Genomic DNA, 27,155 nt, shown 5'->3' with positions numbered 1-27,155 from the left:
AAGAATACATTAAGAAACAGTTAGTCAGTTAACAAGATGTTAAATTGTTTTTTATAGAAGAAACTGAATATTTTGGGCGCTACATTTTAAAAGTGTATATACTTTTTTTGAGAAGCTTTCTGTTTGTTGGTGGTGTGCGCATATGACATCACGATCTCTATCCTATGTCTTCTATGTTCTGTCCATAAGTGGTAGTTGGTCTGGATAAGTTAGTAAATCTGAAAGAGTTGTTATTTCTGCAAATGAGAAATGCTCTTAAATATTTGAATAAATAATAATAATAATTAAAAACATTTCAAAGTAGCTGCATCCTGTACATCTCTGCAGCGAAGCTGTATACCCTTTGCATTTCAGATCCACTGTTTGATCTTTCACTTCTGAAACTGCAACAAAAAGGATTTTTGTTTTCCTCTCCCCAGTAATGAGCGTGAAGGGATCCCGGCGAACCTGCTGCAGCACCTGGCTGTGTGCGTGGAAATCCCTCAGCACGGCGTCACGCGATCTCTCAACGTCCATGTGAGCGGCGCTCTGCTCATCTGGGAGTACACGCACCAGCAAATGAACAGGCACAAGAAAACCATGTGATCCAAGCACTTCTGTGCCAAAGACCTGTTGGCTTGTAATTGTTTTTATACTGTAATATTTAAATAAAGGATGCATTTTATTTTCCATATTTATCTGAAATAAATAATGTTGCAAGTTTTGTGTACAGGTGCTTTTCTCAATCTTCGAACCCTTCTGTCTTTTATTGGGTATGCTTGCATTGTTTTTTTGCAACTAGATAGATGCTATTGCAACTGAACATATAAACTTACAACTTCGGATACAGGACAGCGAGACAAGGTTTGGTAAGGTCTGTTGCAAGTGATGCAAATTGCATTTGGGCATAACGGCTTTGATGTAGCTCTGTGCCTCCTACGGTATTCGTCCATCAATTGAAAAAAAAACTGTTATCAGTTTTGAAGATTGCAGTAGTCTTTAAAACTGAGATACACAACTTTGAGTGAAATTGCAAAAGACACTCCAATTTTTACAGTTCAATGCAACATATTCTTTCTAAGAACAGTAGGATCAGTAAGAAAATTGGTGTTATGATTCCACCTTCAAGATCATCTGTTTACTTATGGAATAATTATGCCAGTGTTTAGCTATGAATGTTCTTGTGGTTATACTAAGAAATGCAAGAGCGCATGCTAGTTCAGGTGGATCTGCATGTGTGATCTTTTTATAATATTGCCTTGTGGTATACACAGCTTTAAGGATATTTTGATCTAATTCAAATGCCAAGCCAGCCAATTGAGTGGCTTCTAGGCTAGGACACGTGAGTAGGCTTGGTATTGAGTCCGAGAGATGTTAGGAGATCTATAAAGCCTTGACGGATCTTTTCTATCTGCTCAGTGGTATTCTGGTGGGCACTAGGATGGACAACTGATGCTCTAGACAATACAAAAGCTGTTGGCATCTATCAACAAACGCCAAATGGAACTTTACATCGATATCATTCTATTTACATCAACATGGTACTGTGGCAGCATTATTTGGTCAAATTTTAGCCATTGAGTTGGAATGGTGTGACTTTTTTTTATCACAATGATAAACGTGGCAGCGATGGAAATGGAACTTCAAGGGCTGTAATTAGGACAGGTAATGGCATAACCAATGGCTTGAATTGCATTGAATAACATCTCTATTAAACTACATGGCAAACTGATGTTAATTGAAATGATTGATAACCCAGTCTTGTTTTAATCATGCTCAGATTCATCTTGCACACTCACAGCATGGTGACACCGAAGCTAATTGTACAATGTCATGTGTGCTTAGGAGACAATGCGTCTGTTTGCATATGGGAGCAGACATCAGCAAAAAAAATAATTGAGCAAATCCCCGGAGAATAACTAAACAAATGCTGCATGAGATTGAGATTTAGTATTTTATGTATTGTACTGTTCTTACAAATAATAAATGATGCACGCGCAATGCGTCTTTTCTTGTTATATTGTCTTGGGTTGTTTTTCTGAGCAAATAAATACAATATATAAGAGATGTCTATATAATTATTAAAGTCGTTAAAATCGTAGTCATAGTTTAGGTAAAATTTGTATTTTTAATAACTTTTTCTTTTTTTTAATAAATGTTATATTGACAAAATGCGTTTGAGCGCACGTCACCATTTAATGATTCATACATGTTAAACATAGTTAAGTTTCAACAAATGAAAATAAGAATTCATACCCTATTCTTTAGAACTCCTGGTATTTTTTTTTTAAATTATGAACCGTTTGCGACAACATTTGAAAACTGTTTGTCTAACGCTATCCCAATGTTTCTTACTGTACGGCGTGTCTTTCCCATTCAGAGAGTGGTCCCTCCCTCCCTATCAATCAGCCGCGCTTGCATGAGAGTAGTGAGCTTGTGGACGCTAGGTGAGAGCTACTTATAACAGGGGACCCACTGCACCAAGAAAAATTCCACCCGGGATGAAAATGGAAAGGACACGTCACTGGACAATTTAAAACTTGGGAATATTACTTTTTGTTGTAAGGGTTGATAATTAACAGTTAAACCGAATGGTAAATAGAAATATTATAATATTAATGAGAAGCAGGGGTATCTCAACTATCGCACAAGCACTAGTTAAAAATTAAGCCACGCTTGCGTTGCGGTAAATTGGTGCTACAGTCGGCTAAGAAGGCATCAGTAAAAATGAACAGCACGTTGATGTCGCCACTCGTGGAATCATGTTATTCGTGGGGTAACACCAGTAATAACAGTGAGCCTGTCGGATGCAATTCGATTACCACCTTCAACGTCAATGGATCGTATACAGAGCTGAGCGTTTCTACCAGCGGTCGACTCATACTAGAAATCCTTATTATCCTCATGAGTCTCGGGGCCGTAACAGGTTTGTTATTTTCTTTTTCACTGGTGGATTGTAAAATAATATTGCTTAAAAAACATACGATTATTGATAATAAAATGGCATTAATTGCGCTTCTGTACACTTGTGTAATCACATATATCTGAGACTAACATAATTTCTACAGTATTCATCCGGACATCTATTCCCAGATTTTTTAAAAACAAATATATATATATATATATATATATATATATATATATATATATATATATATATATATATATATATATATATATATATATGTGTATGTGTGTGTGTGTGTGTGTGTGTATATATATATATAGTATTTATCTGATCTCTTATCAATCTACACCCCTTCACCCAACCTTCGCTCAGCTGATCTTGGGTGTGTTTCCTCTGTTCACCTGCGTTGTATGGGCGGCGGTGCTTTTTGTTGTTATGACCCAAAACTTTGGAACACTTCTTAAAAGGATCAGTGATTCTGCCACTCTTAATGCTTTAAAATCTTGCTTAAAGACCTACTTTTATAGAATGGCATTTTTGTTTTCTTTTTCTGTTTGTTTATAAAGCGTTTTGAGATGTTGCTTTTAAAGGCGCTATATAAAATAAAGATTATTATTATTATTATTATTATTATTATTATTATTATTATTATTATTATTATTATTATTATACACAATTATAACACCAAAATAAACTTATCACTTATATTTGGATAAAATTCACTAGATGTGATCGAAAAATGACCAACTCTGTTTTAGAGCAGGTGCAGTGACTTTGTATTGTGCTGATTAACAACTGACATCACGAAGATGCTGCAAAATGATTTGTCGATCTTGGGCAGGTGTTGTGACTCTTGGTCTAACAGTTCGTGTTCTGTCATTGACAGTGTGTGTCTGGTTATACTGTCTTGCCAGGTTTGAAATTGCTGGCTGTGAGCACCCAAAACGGCGAGCCACATAACGCTGCCCTAGTCCAGCCTCCAACATGCCGATTGCACGAAGGCGCTGCTCTCTTTACAGACTTGGCATATTGTTGTTGTTTTTTTTGTTTGTTATTTTTTTTTTTTTTTTCTGTGATTTTGTTCATTGCTTTTATTCAAGCTTGAAATTCAACAGCTGAAATCACTCCAAATCCAGTGTCCAATCAACTGTCTCGCTAATTAGATGATTAAGTGCAGAGGCTTCAGTCAGTCATAGTCGCTCAAGCGTGTCATGGTCAAAGATGAATGATCGAGTGATTAAAAATAACCCCAAAACGTTCCGTCAATATCCATAATTTAGCCTGTATACTTTTTTTTTTTTTTTTTTTTTTTTTTTTTTCCAAAAAATAAATGTGTTATAATTGTTTTGTTTTAAAGTTTGCCTTTTTAAAATAATCTTAACAAAAATCGTAAAACCTAAAACACTTTTAAAACGGTAGCTTGTGGTTACATTTTAGCAGTCATTGTTTACTTCTGTATGGGTTCTGTGATGAGTAATAGCGGGACCTAGTGTGGTGGAGCTTCTTTATTGACCTGCTGTGGAGTCCGTGTAGCTGAGTGGACTATTTGAATGGGGTGTGTGGAACTGTGTCAATCCATTAGTTTAATGTGGGATGTAAAGGTTTTGATTCGATGTGCCTCGGAGTTTGGAATTTGTTTAAATCGCTCCGGGCGCTAACGGTACATTGTACTAACAGCTGTAGATTGCGCAGTCTATGGCGCACCCTGTCTGTCTAGGTCTGCTGTCTTACCCATCGCGAATGAAACTAAATTTAATAATTATGACATCACCAACAGGGTAACACGTTTACTGCACTGCTTACTGACATTTTAATAGCTGATTTACAGCAACCCCATAGAGCGGTACTATAGGTTCAATAATACTAATGCTGTGCGGGTCTTTGATCTACAGGTAATATTTTGGTGATTATCATTGTTGCAGCTACAAAGAATTTCCACTCGGTGACCTCCGTGTTAATCATTAACCTGGCTGTAAGTGACTGCCTCGTCGGGATCGGCGTTATGCCCTTTGTAGCTTTGACAGTGATGTACGATGGATGGGTCCATTCTACCGTAAGTATTTGTATATACATTTTTTTTTCTTTCTTTTTTTTTTTTTTTTTTGCTTTTGGAGTTTCCAAAACGGTTGTCTGCTTCCCGAACACTAGAACAAATATACCCTCTGCGTGTGAAGTGGAGAGGATGATTACGCACATACATCAGTGCGTTGCTAGCACAGATTAAACTGAGAGCAGGAAGTTACCAATCACATTATTAATAAAGTATTTTGGCTTCGTGACGTACGACAGGGCTATTTTATTTTGCGTCCCCTGGCAACCAGGAAGGGCATCAATGATTGCGTCACGGCACAGAGCAGAACCAGTGAAGAGCGCCGATATTGAGAACGCTGGGAAAGCCTTTCCTAGATTTCTGTCTTCTAAAATTAAAAATAATAACCCTAAAATACTGAAAAGGAGATAAATGTCAAACTCACAGAATGGAAACATCGAATGGCATATGTATTACAGCTGGAGAGTCTCTACCAGACAGATATACAGGGAAATGGAATGCATTCCTTAAAATGTGGGACCCATTTATAAATGAATTACAAAAATAGATATGATAGATATTACTCTCTTTACTAAAGTGACTTAAAAAAAAAATTGTAACATTTGTTATAATACTATTTCTAATTTGTATGGATTTAGGGTTAGACATATATGAATGTTAAGGTTATATATATTTGAGAATATGTTTCTATTAAAAATGTAACACAATTATTCATTTAAAATTAATTTAAACATATTAGGTTGTAAAATAAAAGTTGTGTGTTTATTATTGTGGATACAAACAAACATGTAATTCACTGGCTTACATATCCTGATGTCTCTCAGCTCTTGAGGTGTAATTGATTTGCTGGTATCAGCTTGGTCATTCGTCAGCTTGGTCATTGGTCACTTCAGAAACCGCCACTCACTATTAAGACAGGTATAGGGAACTGAATCACTTTAGACTAGAACAAGAGAACTGATGGAGGGACTTGACTGAAGTCTTGATTAAAATCTTAAAAGGAGTTGACAAAGTTTAAACACAAGCAATACTTTAAGTGCAGCACAGAAACCAGGAGCAGAATACCCAAAATGAAATTACAGACATTATGATGTTTGTCAAAAACTAACATAAAACAGGCATTCATCAAGAATGTGATAGTACCCTTTAAGGCAGTTTAATAAATTAGTTCTAAAAGTAATAAAAACTTCAGCCTCTGCTATTGCAAAAGTCGTTTATGGAGACACAAGTATATTATCTGTTTGTGCTTTTTTATTAGCTGGTATTTTTAACTAGTTACAATATCATCCAACATCCTCTTTTTTAGCAAGTATGTGAGAATGTCTTCAATTAAAACTGTAATTCATGACCCTGTTATGTGCATAAGGTTTATACTATATGTACATTAATGAGTGTACTGCATACGACTGTGTTCATTTTTTACATCCAGTATGTAAGTTATTTTGGGATCCACAGTGGAGACAATGTCTTAACGTACAGGATACAATTTAGCAAGTAAAAAAAAAAAAAAAAAGCATGGAAAACATGATCTATGAACACAAATGTTTAACTGCCTCAAAGGCACCGAGTATGGTTTCTCTGAAAAAAAGTTGAGTTAATATTGATGTTGTGTCGTGATTTTACACTTGCTTCAAAATTGATTCAGTATATTCATCAGTAAGTTAAGGATAATGAATTACTTCTAAAAATAACCTCAACACATCTTCCCATTAAAAGTAATTTTATGGTAACTCAGTTGTTTATTTTCTAATCTCAGGTATTTGAACCATTTATAACCTTCCCTAGAATTGTATCAGCCAACTTATGAAACCTAGAAAAAAAGCCTGGGTGCTTAGCACTTAGTTTTACAAGTAATTTGTTTTGGCTTTTTGATGTTGCAGGATTTATGCTACTATGTCGGCTACACATCTTCTGTCTACTGTACAGCCTCCATTCTTACTCTGGCTGCAATCGCCTTGGATCGCTACCACGCCATCATAGACTGCTTACATTACAGTTCTCAGAGCACTGTGTGGAGAACTGTTGCTGCTGTGGTCTGGATCTGGCTTCAAGCTGCCATCACCTGCTGCCCCCCGTTACTGGGCTGGAGTAGCCTGGGTTACATCCCACCCATGTACAGCTGTTCTGTGGAGTGGCAAAGCAGCCTCAGCTACACAGGATTCGTGGCTGGGTTTTCATTTTTGTTTCCTGCCTGCGTGATGGTGTTCTGTTACGTTAAAATAGTCAAGGTTGCCAGAGGACACGCTAGAAGGATCCATGACATGGAACACCATCTACAAAGAAACGTCCCAAACGTGTCAGAAAGGGAGAAACCAACTTTCTTGAAGCTGATCTACTACGTGAATTCAAAAATGTTACCTGAGCTTCCATCGGACAGCACTCTGAGCAATTCGGACACCTCTTTTCATTTGCATGGCACCTCAAACCCAGGGAATGCCCACCACGGCATATTCTCCAGACACGGCTCCCACAGCAGGGAGAATCACGGCGTCTTCCGCCTCTTCCTTGTAATATTTGCTTTCTTCTGTTGCTGGATGCCCTTTATTATTGTGTCATTGGTGCAGGCCATTGAAACTGCTAGCACTCAGGAACCCACGCAAATCCCCGCGAACGTCATAACGTTTGTATACTGGCTGGCTCTGCTCAACTCTGACATCAATCCTCTGCTCTATGCCTTGCTCAGCAAGCGCTTCCAAAAAGCCCTTAAAAACCTGCACCAAAAACTGAAAGCAAAGATGAGCAGGCACACAGGGGAGGACCAAGTGCAGGAAGTCCACCATTCTATCAAGCCAAGAGGCAGGTGCTGCAACTCTCCAGCCCTCTCCGTTGACTCCTTTGTACCAGCGGGGTGCAAAGATCACTTTCACAACTATCTACCAGGAAGTTTCTCCCAGCTCACTCCAGGTACTTACCCACAAAACATACAAGAGGAAAGGATCAAAGATTGTGCTTGTTTAAACCCTGAGGCACTTTCCAAGAAGCACCTGCAAGTTCCTAAAAATCTTTTGGAAAATGAAAGGCAGGTTTTGCCACTTGTAACAGTATGTGAAATACCGTCAACTTTTGTTTATGGAAAAATAACAGTTAAGGTGGAACATGAGAAATGACTGGCAGGAAACTTGACTTTTATGGAGCATACAGTTGTTTATTCCATCTTAAACAGCAACATGGTATGGGTATGAAATAGCACAGTTGTGTTAACTAATGTATTCTTGTTGCTTTGAATCTGTGTAGTCAAAAACACCACTGTGGCCTCTGCGAGCTCTCAAAAGCTCTCGTCTCTGTTCCCCCTGCAACACTGCCCTCCTGTGGATGACATAAATGCATTTGTTCCATGTGTTATTTCTTGTGATGTATTTCTGACATAAAGGGGCAGAGTGTTGCATGGGTAACACTTGTGATGCACTTGGAGTGTAGACATGATTTTGAGAACTTTTTTCCTTCTTTCTATCAGGTATTAACATTATTGACTGTAATATTGTATGTACAGCATAAACTCTGACTAACTCATTTATCACTCAATATAAAAAACAAGAAAAATGTATAGAAGTGAAAAAAAAAACTGATGAAAGAAATTAAGGTAACCTATAAATTACTAAAATACTAACAGGTATAAGAATTAGAATGTTCTAAATAGACTAAGAATGAGAATATTCCAGTTTTCCCAATAGAACCACACATGGTAGTTCTGGCATCTTGTTCAGTTTTTAGACAATTTAAATATGACTCGTTAAACATCATTCTGCCAAGTATTATGACAGAGGGCCCCATAATCAATTTTATACTAAAATTGAATTCCTCAATTTATGTTAAAAAACAAGACGGGACAAAAATATCTCCATCACGGTAACAATGCTGGTAATGGTGACAGGTTGGGTTATTCATTGAAACAATATCCTGGTCCTGCAGAGCCATAATCCTGCAGGTTTTCTGAGTAACTTTAAGTCCTCAATGGTTAAAGACCTGGAAAAAAAAATAGTGTTAACCAATTAAGAAAATAATTGGCTCAATTAAGCAATTGAGAACTCGGGTGGAATGAAAACCAGAATACCCTGGTCTATGAAATACACATTATAAAACAGTTTGATTTTGTTTAAACTGTTGGGGAAAAAAAAAACAAAAAAACATATGTTTGTTTCTCAGGTTTATTTATTACTTTACATACAGTAATTTGATCAAATGTGTGGTGAAGATATAAAAAATGAAATGTACAAAATATATCTGTGATCACTTGGAAAGCTAACAAAGCTCAAATCCAGCGAGACGTAAGTTGATCTCTCAAACAGTAAAGCGGCATTTCAATAGTCTCTTTACCAAGCTTGCCTTCAAACATATAAATGCAACTCACCTGTGTGTGTATTTTATTCACCTTATTGATCAAAAACAATATAAGAATGTTTGAAGCAAACTGAAAGCATACAGTCCCTTTAGCATTTCCTCGTTCCATGATCTCAGCAGCCTCTCCTGGCTTTACATTGCCTTGCTCTGTCGGTATAGCTTTAATTTCTTTATCACAGGTTCAGTTCAAATTAGAGTTCTCCTTTTATGTCACAAAGCCAATGTAAAAAGCAGCTATTTAAGACCAGCTCAAAAAATAACAAGGATAATAAAAAAATAAGTTTCAGTGCAAATGTAAGAAGAAAAAAAAAACGAACATTCTACTAAACCCTTTGACCCTTAGTACTTCTTACATAGGGCAGAATCAAGCATACGTTATTCCCCCCCTATTCTAAAAGTAGAACTTAGCTAATCTGAAAACGGCACTGTTGCCTCACTTCTACATCGCAGCTCACTCAAGTTAAGTCAGCAGGGTCCCTTGTCTTTGACTTCAAATGTGTGTTTGTGGGAGGTTTTCCCCACCCTGTTTATTTTGTAAGCCTGCGCTATAAGGCTCTATGAACTGATTTCGTTTTTAATCACTTTTTCTTGGTCAATCGTAGCACCTAAGTAAACCCCTGATTTGTTATCGGTTCTTAACATTGTCTGTGTCTTTTTTCAGCATGGACAATGGAACAGCCCTCTCCACTTGATTATTGTCAACCTAGAATAGATGATAATAATTAAAAGCAGGCTAACTCACAAGAATGTAATTGAGTTCTAGGATTGAAACGGGTTCTGAACAGTGTCTTGAGGTTATATAGCTTTCACTAATACTGAAAAAAAAAACCCAGAGAGAGAGAGAGAGAGAGAGAGAGAGATATGGCATTTTGAAAAAGTTTGACAAATCTATGATATTTGATATTTGTAATAAATCATTAAACAAAAAAAAAAGAGAAATCAAAATCCTCCCTAAAATTGAAACATGTGAAGTGATGTAATGCTTGGAAACTTTAATGTTGTAACTGTTGTTTGGAAACTGTAATGTTATTACAAAAACAACTAATATATCTATTTAGTGGATTTTCCTTTCCATTACAAAATAATAGTAAGCATGTAATAGTGAGCAAATGGAATCTAACTAAGTTTGTACTTTATAAACTTTTTTTTTTTTTAAATAGTTCCTTACAAAGGTTTACTTTCATATATACAATAATTCCAGAGGAATACAATAGTATATTTGCTATTGCCATTTTAAAATGACAATGGGAAACAGTGCTGGACGTTTACTTTATCAGGAAGGCAGTGAATAAACTGTTATCTAGGGTTTAGTTCCTTTATGCTGTAGTTACAGATACACCCAGGTGTGTTCTCATCAAAGTAACATGCTCTTGATAAATGATTAAAATGCTTAATAATTGGGGGTTTTGTGAGTAGACTGGGTTGTTTGCACATTCAAGACAATGCAAACAAATATATATAACAAAAAAAACATGTCCCTAGATGAAGAAGCATGGACTAATCTAGTTTCGCTTTCAAACCTGGCTCTCATCAGCTTTGCTCCACAGCCCACTTTTAAGACTAAACCAAGGCAGAAAAGGAAACGATAACAACAACACATATTCTGTAATCACAGTGTAAAATGCACTGGCATATATATATATATATATATATATATATATATATATATATATATATATATATATATATATATATATATATATATATATATATAGATATATATTAAACAAATAAATCGAACTTATCAGGGGTTAGTTGTGTTTAAACATTTATTTAGCCCACAATCATTTTTCTTTAAATTGTGATGTAACTGCAAGATGTACAAATACTGCACATTTCTGTCTCCACCATTAGGTGGCACTGTACTGCTTTAGAAACAATACTAGTTGGTGACGCCCATATTCATTAAAGGTTTTTAGAAGGTGACCATTTTTTTTGTGTGTTGCAAACATTAGCACTTTTTCTTTCAAAAGAAATGGTGCAAATTCCATCTTGAAGTAATCAGTACTGACAAACAGCATCGGGGTCAATGCAGGGAATCTAAATAGTGCCAGCGTTTAAATAATTACAATATGATGCATTGTACGAAGGGCCCTTCATTCCAATGACTCAAACGAAAGCAGTATTTACATCACAAGCAGACCTGATTATGTTATAAAAGTCACTAGCTTATCATGTTTGCAGAGACTCAGCAGGCTAAACCCATGCCAATTTCCCAACATTTGGCAGATCTGAAAAAAGGCTTTTCCCGAGCATCAGAAGAAACTTCTCTCCCCAGGGTAGACACACTATGGTAACAGCTCATAATGTGCGGGTGCCTCCTGATGGACGCAAATAAAATAATAATAATAACATAAAAAAAGTATTTCATTTGCTATTCAAGTGACTCCTGCTGCAACCGAAGTCACCAGAAACGACTGTCCTTTTTACAAATGCATTCCAATTTCTTTAAAAAAAAAAATCACAATAGAAGTCCCAGTGATAGTCAATGAGATTTCAGGCAATAGGACAACATGCACAGAGCTGTACAACATAAACAATGCATGTGCTTTTTTCCTTCGTTTGGTAAGAAAAAATGTAAAATCACGCAATTGTTGTTGCTGTTCTTAGAGAGTAGCATTTGGCGATGTTCATGACAGACTGACATCAGTGAGTAAAGTTGGACATTGAAGATCGGGCCCGTCTACTCCAGCCAAGTCCTGGTCCAGCGTCCACATTCCCCTCGGTGGCTTCCTCCTTTTTCCGCATTTTGAGCCGAGCCAGGAGTTTAATGATCCACTGGTCCCATTCCTCTGGTAAGAGCAGCAATAGAAATCCTAGGCTGATGGTGAGCACTGCAATCACGCGGACGGTGTTGAAGCTTATTTCACTGGTGCAGTGATCCACCACTGAAAAATAAAATAGAGGGTTTTAAAACAAATGGGTCTACACCTCAGTGGCTGTGCTGGGCGACTTGTTGCATGGCAACGGTGCATGGACCTTTACCCTGAATTTGTCAGAATAAAATCAATTTTGAAGTGCAGTCAAAGGAAACAACAAAAACTTTTGAAGCTTGTGTTACAATTCAATAAGGAAGCTTCAGCTCTTATACAACACTATGCCAGCAGAGAATGACTCAGGTGTGTTTAAGTCTGTCTTTGACAAGTGATACAAATATAAAAATGACCTTAACTGGATCCTTGTGGAACACCTCTTTCCACACACCAGATGGATAGGCAAAAGAATACAAAAAAAAATTAAGTAACACCCAGTTTGTGACTGGGAGATATGACTCAAAGCAGCCACCACATATCTGTACAAGTGGAACGTTTTGATTGGCAGTTTCAGAGCCCTGGTCTGTAGATCTAAAACCTGCATATAGGCAAGCAAACACCTTTTTGTAAATACTGTGCAGTATTTCTGTGTTTGTTTGCAATGCCTGTAGTTGTCAAAAATATAATAACACTGCATTCTAGTTGCTGTGTTTGAATAGCTAGAATAAACTTTGTACACTGTAGTCAAATGTCTAATTTAATTTTTACTGCTGGCACCTGTCTTGAGATTCCTTCATGACGGCTTCCATGGGCTGAATAGTCCAGTAATAAAAATCACATGGTGAGCAACTGATGACCTCACTTGAGCGTGGGACAGGCAGAGTGTTGCAGAACCCCAATGGGATCCCTCCCTCTGTTGCCTTTTACAGACTGCAAGCAAACTGTTGATTAAAACGGCCCCTTAGTTCAACTAAGATTAAGAGTACAAATGGTTACTCACCAGCATTTACAGGTACACTTATGACAATACCAAGAGAAATTAAAGTGGGGCAGGTGACAGCTATGCCAAAGTTTACCAGGATGTTAAAGGCTGGAAAAAAAAAGAAATGAGCAAAAAAAAAAACATTTAACACAAAAATATAAATATATTTTATTTTAAAATAATTAAGTATTAACTACAGAGAGCACAGAGGAAATAACAGTCTTCTGAGAGGTTAACATCTGAGACGACCTGGTCAGATGTGGTCAATAACCCTTTTAACTTGAACTTAACAGTGTGAGGACTTGCTACAGATTGCATGTAACCCTTTGTCATCCTGGGTAAATCTGCTTCCCAGTTCTTTTCCACTATACAACAGTAAAGAAGTGCACATGGGGACAGAAGAGAAAGGACTGGGTACGGCACATGTGACAGAATACATATTGAAATAGGTTATTTATTGTTGGGCTGTAGTATACATCAGGGACTAATACTGACTAATGTAACCCTGTTCATGAGCCCTTCAAGGGGTGTTGAACTGCGGTTACATTAAGTAAACTGGATGGTGGAAAATCAAAAGATCCTGTCACCAATTATTCTAACTGGACACTCACAATGAAAGAAGCTTGGTTGACTTACTCAGCAACAAAACAGAGACCCCACAGAGATTCCCCCAGGGAACGTCAGTCGAGTCAAAGTATTCCACTTTGGTGAAGTAGAGTATGACAGGGACAAAGCTGAAGAACACAAAGTTAACTCCTCCCAGTATTGTCAGGAACAGGGCTGCTTCCCCAAACTTGGCACTGCCCAGGATGAGTTTAAATAACACCTGCAGCAAAGTCAGAGGATCCATTTACAAGCACATCTTATAAAACATAACAGACCAACTTAATGAGCCTTTGGGAACAGCCAAGCACGCTGGGATAAATCTTCAAAACTGATTTGTAAAGCCAGAGATAATTGTTGTATTGTGCTGGGTGGGTATTTAATTTTTTTTTTTTCTTCTTGTTTAAATCCACGGCAAAACATCAAGCTTCTGACAATCTGACAGACTAATAACTGACTACAATAATTGAGTAATAACAGGACAATTATAATTGTGCATACAGATAAATCATATCATATTTGCTGCTTTGATGCAACAGTGGGTGCTAGTGTATTAAAAGACAACAATCATCTCATTGACTGTTAAAAATGCATGTACCTTGTACAGAGCTGACATTGATGCAGATCCAACAACTAGTGCAATGCCAATGACTGAATGGCTATGAAATCCATCGGCGTAGGTCATCATCACTATACCTGCAATAGCAAGTATTGCTGCAACAATCTGGTGGGGGAGGTAAGAGATGGAAACTATTCACTTTAACGTAGCTGATGCAGATTGTAGTCAGTAAATGCAAAACAATATACAGAGAATGGGCAAAACATTTAAAACAACTGCCCTAACAATGCAATTCTTCAATGATCACTGTTTAATTCCTAGAGGGGTGTTCAGGGTGGAGAAAGTTATTTTACATCATTACTTTTGAGATTTGTAACTTTTTCACGGCTAACTGTATTTCAGTGTATCCTGGTGTTCTTTCTTTCAGAGACCAAAGAGCGAGGCAAGGAGTGGGGGTGAGATTTCATTGAGATTTGTCCCATTTGTCCCAAGGGGGCCGTCACATTGGCTCTGCCTCTCCCAGGGTGGGGGATATGAAACCTGCAAGGATTGGTTCTCCTCAGCGACCCCTACTGGCCAGACACTGAGTACATTCTGAGTGGATAAGAGGCAGGGCTGGTCTCTGTTCTCTGGGATCAGTAGCCCGCCCAACTCTGCTCGGTACTGCTCGGCATAAAAGAGATTCTGGCTTTAGGCTTGTGAGATCGGAGGATGCTCACATGCCCTCAGAATGTCTGTGCTGTGTGGAGACTCGCTGCAGTGAGGAGAAAAAAACATAATTGGACATTCCAAATTGAGGGAAATATAAATAAAAATAATAATTGGTCACTCAATTAAAAAAAAAAGACAAGTAGCTTTGATCATGTGAAAGTAAATGATTTGCTGTAACATGTGACCGTGATCTTAATTGAATTAACTTACCCTTACTCCCATGAATCTGTCCCGTAGAACGATCCAGGAAAGCAAGAACACAAAGGCTTTGTTGCAGCAGAACACCGTAGACACGTCTGTTGTGTTTATTTTCCTCAGTGCATGTAAATACAGATAGTTTGTCAATGTCCATAAAACACCAAAAGGGGCCACCTTTGTAAAGAACACCTTCACAGTCAATCCGTCGTCACCAAAAAACCTGCAGCATTCTCTAGGGACACAAAAGACAAAGGGGGAAGTGTCAAACATCTGGAACAATCCAACTTCAACGTCAGAAAACATTTGTACATTTTTACCCTATGCGCACCACCCATATAATGTGCAATAATCATGTTTAGAAAATTGTGAAAGAAGTGAATGACACACTTCAATGCATGTTGATTATAATATTAAACAAACTGTTTTATAAGTTATTAATCCATTTCCTTATTTTATTTATCTGTATTGCTTTATATTGAAGTTTTATTAGGTGGCGTGGTCCAATGGTTAAAGAAAAGGGCTTGTAACCAGGTGTCAAAGGCAGTCGTGGCATGTCCCTTTTGTACTATAAGAAATGAGATCCTTTTGCATGGAAGGCCTCTCGTGCGAGTATGTGCGGTTCTTCGATGCAGCCAGATTCAGTTACATTGTTTTTGCCCACTGATGGCATACACAGCAGAGTTGACTTACTGGATATAAACTGGATGCTTTTAGCTGAAATACATTGCTTAACCCTTTGAGGCCCATTTATTCATTGCTCGTTGTTAGGCGCGTCAGGTCCAATTTATCTTCACATGCACTGTTTATTTTACACGTGCTGTTTAAAATAATTTCTTTTCAGAGTAAAATAGGTTTAAAAGGCACTGCATATCAAAAGGACATTCAGTACTGCATCTCCAGCCAAGCCCCACCCCTTGTTCGCTGTATTTTTCACATACCTCTTCATAGTCTTGCATACTGGTAAATCCTCTCCTGATCACTCGTTTTATCACCAAACTCCTCAATAATGCGATCCAAGTCATTATTTTATTACTATAACATCTCAGAAAGCTCTGCAAATGTCTGTGATATTCTTTGAGCGCTGGATGAGTAAGCAGCTATCTTGTTTGTTTGTGTCCGTGTTAGGTGTGTGTTGCAGGGGCTATGTGTATTGCTCAGATCCGCCCCTTTTTTCGGCTTCTCTCGGCTCCTATCGGTATTACTCAGTCATTGAAAGGTTTTCTCGGCTTTTTCTGGAGAAAAAACGACTAGAGACCTGTGCCTGATGTCTTTTTGATAATGTCGGACAGGGTCCGACATCGGACTGGAAAAGGAAAATTGTAATGTTGGACCTTGTCCGACATAGGACAGCAAAGGGTTGTAAATTATATTAAACACCCTTGTATTAGCTTATTGTAATATCGTAAGGATTCTGTATTCCTTTTGAACAAGTCTGTGTAGCCTGCATAAAAATATTATTATTATTGAATCTGTGTAAGGTCTGAAAAGAGAGCTCCTTATATCAAAAGGTCAGGCTGCCCTGCTGAAAGTTCCAAACCCCCCTTATCACAACCTCAAACAGTCTAATCCAGTGGGAACAGAATAGCAAACTCTATGGAGTTAATATTCCAGAAGCATTTCAAACTAGGATAGTAAGAAAAAACATCCACAAGTATTTAAATAAATAAGAAGACTGAGATTTTAAAATAAGAAACCTAATAGAATAATCTTAGTAAATGCATGGGGATGTTATAACTTATTGGAACTTGGACCGACTTAAACATAGGGTCTCTATCTTTAATTTAATGAGAACTATCCCATGCAGAAGCCTGTAACCTTGGCCAAAGCAGGCATCTCATTTAATTAACTTGAAAATGAAGTTATAGTTTTTAAAGAACGAGACACAGAGCCTAGGTATTGCAATATAGCAAAAGAAAAAACTTCCCCTTTCTAAAACAGAATGATATTTGAAACTAAAAAGAAGTGTTGCACCTATTTGAGTTTTAGTGTAACAAGAAAAACTGTAAAGAAAGAAAATGAATATCTGATTTGCTTGAGAGTATAACCATAGTCAAGTTTATTGTTTAGAAAAATAGGTAGGCTTGATTTGGAGGTAGTTTCAAAGTATAAGTTCTTATCAGGAAGGTAGCGCATTTAATATGGATGATGTTTATGAGCCAAAAACAAGCAGCTTTTTGGGTATTGCACAAGCCAATGCAACCCTTTTGAGAGGGTTATAGTTGAAACTAAAAAAGCCACAGTGTTGCATTTATTTTTAAGTTTTACTGCATTAATAAACAGATGTATTTATTTACAGGGAAACTGTAAAGTTTAAAAGTGAAAGAATTAAAAGTTTGTCTCAGACACACAGCAGAATACTGAAAAAGGCTCTTTGCTTTGCCTGTATGAGCAAAGCAGCGTTAGACCTTCAAAGATAAGGATTAGTCTTTGGCACCTCAAAGCAGGGTGGCTCTTAAAAGCGGGATTTGTATCTTGAATGATAACCAATGGAAGGTGCTTTAATAAATACAGGAGTATGTACCTTATTATATTATAAGAAAAGAATGAGTGCTTAGTTTTAAAAAATAGGATGTAAGCTTTTTTTTTTTCTTATTGGTAGAGATACCGGTCTGAGCTGCCTCTTGAATGTGGCCAAAACATGACTTTGTGAGGTTAATTTGGAAAAGTAGAGTTTCTTATTAATTAAAATATGAAGCTGACAGTAGAGTTTCATATTAATTAAAACTAACCTTGGCAAGTAAACATGGTGTCTGAAACCTGCTTGCACGGGGAATTTTTAGAAACAGAGAGGCCAAACTTAGTATAAGAATTTTAAAAAAGCCAATATTAGACTGCTACATTTAACCCTAATATTATTTTTGTTAACACACATCTATACATGAAATAAACCCAACCTACTGAAAATAAAGTTTTTGATGTTAAGAGGGAAATATATTTTAAACCCAGGTTGGAATAATTAAACGGAGTAGGTAGTAGGTGTATATATATATATATATATATATATATATATATATATATATACACACACACACACACACACACACACACACACACACACACATACAGGCAGTCCTCGCACTTACGACACAATTGAGTCCTAAAAGTCGCGTTGTAAGTCGAAGCACATTTTCCCATAGGAACAATGTTATAAATTGGGGTTATGTTCCTGACTATTCAGCCAGATAATATAGTTTTACAAAAATGATCCGTTATATTGAACTCATGCAAATATTTATTTAAATCTTTACACTCAGCCCGGTGATTATGCACATATTACTCAGACACCTCCCTGGCTTGTTTAAAAGTACAGACTCAGGGCTTTCTAATGACGTATTCAGTGAGTGTATGTGGTAGCAGGAAATACGATCTCCTGAAGTTAAGCCCCTCATCATGTGACATAGTTCACAGCATAGGTTTCATTTTGAATCAATTGCTCTTATCAGACATTGTTAACGGCTAATAAATAAAAACACCACAGACTAAGTCAGGGCAACCACGGCAAGTACTGCAGTTCAGACACCGAGCACGCACACATGATGCATGGCTCAGGTCTCGCCGTGTCGTAAATACCGTATCGACGTTGTAAAGTCAAAGCAGGGTAATAATGCAAAAGAGTGGTAAGTGCCGTGCATCATAAGTCGAAGCGTCGTAAGTCGAGGATCACCTGTACCAGTATTATATTTGGTAGCAGGGATCCTGTGAACTCCAGTTCACCAAATTATTGAGGAAGGAGGAGAGGAACATGAGGAACTTGTAATCATGTCCAATTCATTTTAGAAAAGGAGTCACTGGTACTTTTTAGATTGTTCACTTGAAGATAGGAGCTGTTAAAACAGATTAAATGTTTTGATTCAATAAAGAATTTGGAGCAAAAATTCTATAAAAGCCATAGTAAGACTTCAGACAAGCATCACTAGACTTACTAACTATAAGTTGTGTGCTCCATGCTCTGAGGATCTCTGAAAAATCTGGTTGCTGTTAGGTCGTATTCAGGTCTACCTTTGAAGACAGCTCTTGTATTTACATTGTATTCAACAACTACACTTCCATAGAATTCATAGTAAGAACAATTTTGAAATTATATGTCATTCATATTGATGCATTGCTATAAGGTATATTTTAGCTTTGGAGAGCGATATATTGTATGTTTTAGGATTTAGCAGTGAGCGTTTTACCTTTCTTCATGGCTAACCTAAGGGTTCAGCATATGATAACCAATTTAATGCTGTTAAACCTGTAAAGGCACTGGAAATGCCCCGATTGCCTATTAGCAGGGATCCAAAGTGGCCTGCAATCATTCGATCCATTATTGAGCACTTAATAAACCGAAGGATTACTAGTACTGTTCTGATTCATTCAAACTTCACATTGAATGAGTCTGTGATTTACTTGATTATTTCAAAGTTGTCTGGATACGTTTCAAGCCCAGTACACAAACAATCAGACAGAAAATAAGCACTGAAAAATGTAATTAATAAAACCCGAAAAACAGAAGCCTTAATTATACCCCTGCTTCCACGTGGGATAACAACACAGCAGCAGCAAGTCTGAGAGGCTGTATAACCAAACTACAATTAGAAAAAAAATGCATAGCTGATTGCTGAATGGATATTGTTGTGACAGGAATTTCCTTTACTGTGTTAATATTCCATAAAGAAAGACTTACTGCAAAGCCACCATTACACAGACATTATCCTAGGTAAGGTACTTTAGTACAACATTACTTATAATTGGACCAGCCTTATAAGATTACATATTCTATCATATATGATTACTACATAGTCTGCACACAACACTAGGAACAACACTCTGGATCCACACCAGACAGCTTCTAAATCAAGCAATCAACCCTGCAATCCAAGCTACCAGCAATACTAATGGCAACTTATGCTCTAAAAAAAAATCTTTCATTCAATATGCCCAGGATGCAGGAATTCAGAGTGTTCCAATTACCCACAGCATGCACAGAAATGTCCAGGAAATACAGCATTGGATTTGACAGCACTGGCTGGTAGAAATAAATGCACGTCTGTATTATTCATTGCCTTGTACATATATAGAAATCGTTCATTTGCAAGGTTAAATCCAGACGAGCAGTGGTGCCCAAAAGTATTGACACCCTGCTAATTCTTTTCAACGCAAAAATGCTCTAACATTGCTGGTAATACACGACAGAAAGGCACAGTCTGGGAATTGGTTGATCAAATCATCCCCTAAGAACACTTAATGAGCATGAGAAAAATAATAAACCATACTAATAGTTTATTCCATAACATAATATTATAATGAAAGAAGATACAGAAGATTTTAATGCAAGGAGTACAGTGTAAAAAACTTGAACAAAACAGCAAACACATATTAGTCATGTTCCTACAGTATTAGTTTTAGCACCACAATGAAGTTTTCTTGTGCTGCAGGGCTAGTGATGGACAGTACAGCCAGCCACAACTATGAATTTCACACCTGAAGTACAAGTGTTTCAACTTGCTCCAGGGTAAGGATGACTCGTTTCACTTCAAATGCCACTCAAATCCATTCTGCATGAACCGTGCTAATAAAGAAAGGGATTTGGAGATTATGCAAGAAAAGAGATTAAAACCAGCAGCTGAACGCCAGTGAGGAAAACAAGGTACTAGTTTGCATTAGTTAACAGACCAACATGAACTACATCCAAATTTAAGACATAAACGTCCATATTCATAAAATGTACCATCTCCTTTATCGTGCCAGTAATAGTGTTTAACATGACAGTATTTCTTCAGGTGATGCATAAACACCATTTACCCTTCAAAAATATCACTCATCGGTGTTAGAATAAAGTGCCCTTAGAGACCAATTTTCTCATTAACATATTATTCGTCTGAATCATAAATCTGTACTGAGCCTCAGACCAGGCGAAGAATGAGATGCGTCTTAACAGTATAATTTCCTAGTATAATTGTTGTATTTAGGAACATATATTTCAGCCAATAGTAATAATAATAAAGTCTATGTTTAATTATTCAGTAATTAGGTAATTGAAGTGTTTTGTTATTTGTAACTTTGACAGAAATAGAATGATTCTTGGTGGTAAATCTCCCTCCCAACCTGTGAGGGCGCAAAGTACAGGGAACAGAGTATCCTGGACCGGATGGCCTGACAATTCATTCTCAGGGTTAAAAGAAAGTTGTCATCTAGAAAGGAACTCCGGTGCACTAACTCATCGACCCGGAAGAGAAACAATGTAGCAGCCGCAGATTGGAGGTGCGGATGCAGTCGTTTACCAAGGGGTCATGGGTGACAGTACAAATAGAGGACAGAGTGACTTGATCTATTCCTTTGTTTATGGTTAAGGAAACGACCCGGAAGGACCAGTGTTAAAAATATCTTATGTGAGTGTTTTGTTTGTTTTGCCTCATCTCTAATTGTTACTTGTTATTAGTAGACGGATAACACATTCTGGAGCTGTCGCCAAAGACCAGCACGAACCCAGACATTACTACACCTGTGTCATGATAGTAATTGTACTAGCACCACGAGCACTGCAGCACGCACCCAGATCATGTTTGTATATTGTGTGTGTAACTGGACTGTGTTTATTATTTGGGACTGCAAATCCTTTATTTTGAACAGTGCAATACACATTGCTGTGTATTGCCTGGAACTATTGTTTGAGGTCATCAGACCTGGACTACAATATTAAAAGCCTTTATTATTGGATTATTACTGTCTTATCTCCCGATTAAGCACCTGCACCTGCACACTGTTAACCACTTTGCCACAGTAACGCATACATTAAATTGCATTGTTAACTGATCTGAAAAACTTACTGGTTAGAAACATAATAATCAGGTTTGTAGGCTATTCATTGGAGAAAATGTCAGGCTTCAGTGTGCTTGTGTGGGCTGTACATCAAGATATTGTAGGGTCGCAAAATGAAGTGCAGAGATGATCAGAGACAATCGATCACACCAATCGTTGCATCAAAGGTTTATTGCAGTGGTCATCAAAATACAGAGCTCTCCGGAGAATAAGAGTCACTTCATCAGTAACTAGTGTATTCTGCTGGGGTAAATCACATACATGGGTTATATAGTTTCTACATAAAATTCCCTGCTCCTATCAGGATTTGGCACTCAGCAGACAATTCACCCATCCCTACCCCCTAAACTCATATACTCAACCAATAGAGGATAGCTGTGGGGCATGATTGCCCCCTCCGTTGAGGTTGTTATGTTCACTTCAGCCTGGAATTTATGACCTAGCAAGCAAGCAGGCATTGCCTTTCTTCTACCATCCCCCCACTGCCCCTGGACATCTGACCCAACCTAATGGTGTACTGAAACATTCTACCCTTCCCCCCCTCCTTTCACAAATTCCTCACTAAACATTGTAAAACCACACCCAAATGATCGTTGGTTGATCAAGTTATAATATTTGGTTCCTTCAGTCCCCCCTTACGGTCCATGACCATAGGTCAGATAGACCATAGAATCTGATCTTCGGGTCCCTGCCAGAGGTTACTAGCACTTGTTGGGGACCTTATGTCTTAAATGCTCAAAGCATTTTGGTAGATGGGTGCAGGTCTCAGGGGTTGATGTTGTAGCTGTCTGCTCTCTTGTTGTATGGTGGTGCGCATGTTCCTCCGCATTCAGAATAGGATGAGTACAATAATCAGGCACACAAATGAGCCTAAGCATGCAATCCTACCCGAGATGTTGCACCACCCAAACCAGTCAGATCCACCTTTACCAAACTCCCAATCTTTACCAGATGTCCGGGACAGACTTATTTTAGCCACATCAGTAGCCATATCAGCATGTACCTCAGCTAACACTGCTTCATGTTGAATTTCAGTTAGAGCCTCGGTTATTTTCTTAATTGTTTGATATAATGTTTTATGGTCTATTGTGTGCAGAAATGCCTGAGCTTGCTTGTCCTGATACCTAATCAGCTGAGGGGGTGAGGGATGTATAACATGGCTGCCTAAAGTCACAGTATAATTTACATATAAGCAATAACTAATATTAGTAGCACAGAGCCGGGTACCCATTGATAGGTGACGCCGATCGGATGTCACACACCAGTGGGTTTGGTTTAGCTGCACAATCTGCTCAAACCCTCGTAATGGGCGTACTACCGCCCTCAGTGATAGATTAGGTGCGTTCATGTGAGCATTACAAGCACATACAACAATTTCTTTAACTTGAATACAACATTCAATACTAAACATACTACCATTACCTACCCATCCTATATTATTAAGGGTATAGACATGGTTTCCCTCTGGCATCCCCAGCGTTTGCACCCGACGCAACGCCTGGCGTTGTATCGGTGTCCCCGAAGGATCATAATTTGGTAATGTATGTCTGGAGTCTCGATTTGGGCGGGTGAGTACAGCGTCCCATATGTCAGCCGCCCATTCAATTCCGAGGCCTCCTTTTTTTATTCTGTAAAGATGATCTGTGTGAGATATGGAGCCTATTATTTAATAGATCCGTTATATCACGATTAACGTGTGCCATCATGAGGGTCCCCTTTCTATAACATCTCTCTTCATGTTGTGTCATATTTACATCTGTCATTACGGCTGTAATTAAGTCCTTAAAAGCTTTCACCACTAATTTAATAGCAACAGCATTATAATGTACCCCTGTAGCTGTATTGATAAAGCTTTGAGCATTATACCAGTTTGTCCCATCATTCTGCTGTTTCTGAAACTCAGCATTCACATTATTCATGAGCTTCCCCAAACCAACCTGCTGCTTAAGTACGTAGTAAGTACTCTGTTTTACGTATCGGGTGAGTGCATCTTTCATTTGGCCTGTGAATATCTTAGTCAGAGATAAGAAATCAGAACAATGGGTCTGTAACAATTTTAATGAGTAATCACAATGCACTGTGACTCGGTGCCAGTCCACCTCCTCAATGAACCCTAATGGTTCCCCCACCTCTATGAGCCCATGTGGTGAAGGGGTGAAGGTCTGGGGACAGGGGAGGTGTCATTGCGGGGTGTAAAGGCGTCATTACAGTATTGGTCAAGGGGATAAGGTTGTTCTGCCCCTATGCACAACCTGTTTTTCCTCCTGGTTGCATGCGTTGTCCCCGGGATTTGATCTAATGAGTCAAGACAAAACACTTTATGGTTATACATTCGACACAAAACATTTCATGGTTATGTCTTCGTTCCAGAGAATCCATATCCTCTCGCTCCTCTGTCCATCGAGGGGAGGCCCGAGACCTCCTTGACCTGTGGGTGGCAAATGCGTTCACATACAAACTGAGCTACCCGATCGCCAGCTCTTATTTCAAAGGGCTCGGCCCCAGTATTTTGGACCAGGATACCTACATTTCCGGTATAGTTGGCATCCACTATGCCAGCCCCTATGCATATGCCATGCTTAACTGCTAAGCTGGAATGAGGGGCAAACCTGGCATAGCACCCAGGTGGTACTTTTATTTGTATATCTGTCAAAACAAAGCTTTGACTTCCTGAAGGCACCAAGTTGTCATACGCGCTGTATAAATCAAGGCCAGCTGCCATTGGAGAACCCCTAGTGGCAAGTACCCCACAGGGGTCAATTTGACCACTTAGAGGACATCCACTTCTGCGGTTAGACACGCCACCTTTTGTGGGGGTGGCTCATGTGTCAATCATTTTTGGTAGAGCTTTGTCTGGGTTCTGTGTACCCATTGCCCTTGGTTTTGTTTTTGGATACATACACAGTGTATAGTGTGTTTTCACTATGATTTGGAGATGAAAATCCCTAGCTGGACTGGGTGTGCCTAGTGCAGGGGCCTCACTGATCTTTTGTTTCAGGTTGTTGAACCCCTGCTCTGCTTTCTCAGTCCACTCAATAGCTTCATATTTCTCAGGAGTGTCTTTTAGTAGTGAGTACATAGGTCCTGCTGCTATAGCATAGTCCTCTATGTATTCCCCGACATAATTAATGGTACCCAAAAACTGTCTTAACTCAGTAACAGTTTGAGGCTTGGGTATCAAGGTGAGGACCAATTTCCTATCGGGGCTCATAGTCTTAGCTGAGAATATGTCCCAGGTATGTTACCTCTTGTTGTAAGAGCTGAGCCTTCTTTGGGTTGACCTCGAACCCTCAGACTTTTATGAGCAGCAAGGTGGTCCTCAACAGTTCCTTCGCTTCTGTAAGAGAGGTACTACACAACAATCCACATCACAAGTCATCCACATATTGCAACACAGTGCCATGTGGGTTGTCTTTCAAAGGGTCTCAGATCCTTGGCAAGACACTGGTGGAACATTACTGGGGTACTACTATGATACCCCTGTGGCTTGCGAGTCCAGGTGTATTGGACCCCTTGCACCGTGAAAGCAAACTTCCATTGATCTGCAGGCCTTATAGGTAGGCTCCAGAATCAGTTGCTTACATCAAGAACTGAGAACCAGCTGGTCTCAGCTGGTACTTCAGTCAATATAGTGTGGAGGTTAGATACTATCTCTATCCATCTTGGGCCGGGCTTGATTCAAGCATTGGTAAATCAGTAATAATGCCCTTTACTGCTGTCACTGCTTCAGTCTTGACAGGGTACTGCCGTCGTGGAAGATGGGCGTCTCCTTCAATTGTGATAAACACGCCCACTGCCTTACCGCAGCCATTGCTGTGCAGAGCCCACACTTCTGGGTACTGATCAGTCAAGTCCTGGAGTGTGAGAGGGAAGGATGAGACGTACATTACATCTAACTCTAAAATGTTTTTCTCATGCATTCTAGCATGATACATTTCGACTAACGCGGATTGTGAGCCAATTACAAATTCCACGGGTTCAGTTCTAAATGTTTTTTACGTACCTCCATTGACTCCTTCAATTACTACAAACTCTTTTGTTACCGGGATTGGCAGATTCCAGCCCCAGTATCAACTAACATTTTACATGGGTGGCCTCTTACCTCCCCCCTTTGCTCCGACCGAGACTACCGCACGTCACTCCCTATCTGTGCCTGCAGCCGTTGCTGCATTCTTACATATTCATTGTAATCTCCTTGCGGTTCCTCTGCCGTTTCACTGTAGCCACTGCCACTTTCCACCAAATCATTTTTAAGTATCAATACGGCCACAATTAAAGCATTGCTTAAAATCATATTCATTCCAAAACTTGGTGTGATTTCGCAGCTGTGAGCTGTGCCTTCAACATCTACTATTAACACAGCTCTGCTGCTGGACAACTGCCCAGGCACCTTATCTGCATATTGCCTGCTCTCCGGCAACACGCCCAGAATCTTATCTTGCACTGCTGCTTTGAGCTAAACTCCTAGCTTCCAGTCCTACTGCATCGCCGTTGCGATCCATATTTTATTTTAACCCACTCTCTTATATCAACTCCTGAATTAAAGCTTTCCGTTCTCAAACTGTGACAGATTCTGTCCCTTTTCACATTCTGAGCTGCACTCGGCTATTTCGTGAACACAGTTTACGTGTTCCCACTCATACTTATGTAAAGGTCACATAGTGTTAAACATCTGCCTTTTCTAAAATGTTGCTTTATCTTTTGCTTAAACAAAACCAATCTAACCCAAGCAATTTATTAACAAAATTATCATTCTAAACTGACTTCTTACCAATATAATTTTCCAATATGACAAGTTACTCTACTTGGTGGATTTTATTAATGGTTTGTTTTCCTTTGCACCTTAAATTTACACATTGTTGGTGCGCTCATGGACTTTAACTAGGGTTTTATGCCAATACCCTCATCCGCCCAACTTCGTGACAGTTTATGTAACAGGTTTTTCCTATTAACAGGTTGTCCTAACTCACAAATAGGTCAACATGTAATAGCCAACAGACAAACATATATTAGATACTTATGTAACACCCAGTTCAGAGACTCCACATTATGCTCAACTGTTGCTACTTAAAATATGACTATAGTCTTAATTGTCACCATCCATACAGCTTGCTAGCATGGTCGGCCATAAACACAATATAACACAAACACAATACAGCTGTCCTTTACAACACACAAACGAGTATCTGTCACGAAAATATTTTTAATTTTCTCGTCTAGATCTCTTATTTTGTTTCAGGTTTAGTCCCTGACTTATACTATCATTGCGTTAT

The 27,155-nt window shown here is 38.5% G+C and overlaps 3 protein-coding genes across 4 annotated transcripts in view; 2 read left to right on the top strand and 1 right to left on the bottom strand.

Moving 5' to 3' along the window:
• tarbp1 (TAR (HIV-1) RNA binding protein 1) overlaps positions 1-669 on the top strand; it is a 30,671-nt gene extending 30,002 nt beyond the window's left edge. Inside the window, exon 30 of the mRNA XM_041251319.1 lies at positions 420-669. Coding sequence (XP_041107253.1) covers positions 420-585 — 166 coding nt within the window. The 3' untranslated portion in view covers positions 586-669. The remainder of the gene's footprint in view (positions 1-419) is intronic.
• A 2,037-nt stretch (positions 670-2,706) lies between these two features.
• Positions 2,707-8,235, top strand: LOC121316452 (5-hydroxytryptamine receptor 1A). Its single transcript, XM_041251519.1, has 3 exons — positions 2,707-2,905; positions 4,780-4,940; positions 6,818-8,235. The coding sequence occupies exons 1-3, from the start codon at positions 2,707-2,709 to the stop codon at positions 8,042-8,044; spliced, it is 1,587 nt and encodes a 528-aa protein (XP_041107453.1). The 3' UTR covers positions 8,045-8,235.
• Positions 8,236-11,058: 2,823 nt separating this feature from the next.
• Positions 11,059-27,155, bottom strand: part of slc35f3b (solute carrier family 35 member F3b) — a 57,807-nt gene continuing 41,710 nt past the window's right edge. For both annotated transcript variants that reach the window (XM_041251317.1, XM_041251318.1), the window contains 5 exons: positions 15,094-15,313; positions 14,212-14,337; positions 13,647-13,836; positions 13,029-13,118; positions 11,059-12,163 (listed from right to left, as the gene is read on the bottom strand). In XM_041251317.1, the coding sequence (XP_041107251.1) occupies positions 11,922-12,163; positions 13,029-13,118; positions 13,647-13,836; positions 14,212-14,337; positions 15,094-15,313 (868 nt within the window). In that variant the 3' untranslated portion in view covers positions 11,059-11,921. The remainder of the gene's footprint in view (positions 12,164-13,028; positions 13,119-13,646; positions 13,837-14,211; positions 14,338-15,093; positions 15,314-27,155) is intronic.

The sequence above is a fragment of the Polyodon spathula genome, chromosome 5 (genome assembly GCF_017654505.1).
Source record: "Polyodon spathula isolate WHYD16114869_AA chromosome 5, ASM1765450v1, whole genome shotgun sequence".
NCBI classification, from domain to species: Eukaryota; Metazoa; Chordata; class Actinopteri; order Acipenseriformes; family Polyodontidae; genus Polyodon; species Polyodon spathula.
This window is presented reverse-complemented; position numbering and strand designations above follow the sequence as displayed.

Bases quoted from the DNA above. Each gene is read 5' to 3' on its own strand.
- LOC121316452 (XM_041251519.1), top strand. From the start codon at position 2,707: ATGAACAGCACGTTGATGTCGCCACTCGTGGAATCATGTTATTCGTGG. The intron at 2,906-4,779 runs GTTTGTTATTTT...TTTGATCTACAG, and splicing joins GAGTCTCGGGGCCGTAACAG to GTAATATTTTGGTGATTATC. The intron at 4,941-6,817 runs GTAAGTATTTGT...TTGATGTTGCAG, and splicing joins ATGGATGGGTCCATTCTACC to GATTTATGCTACTATGTCGG.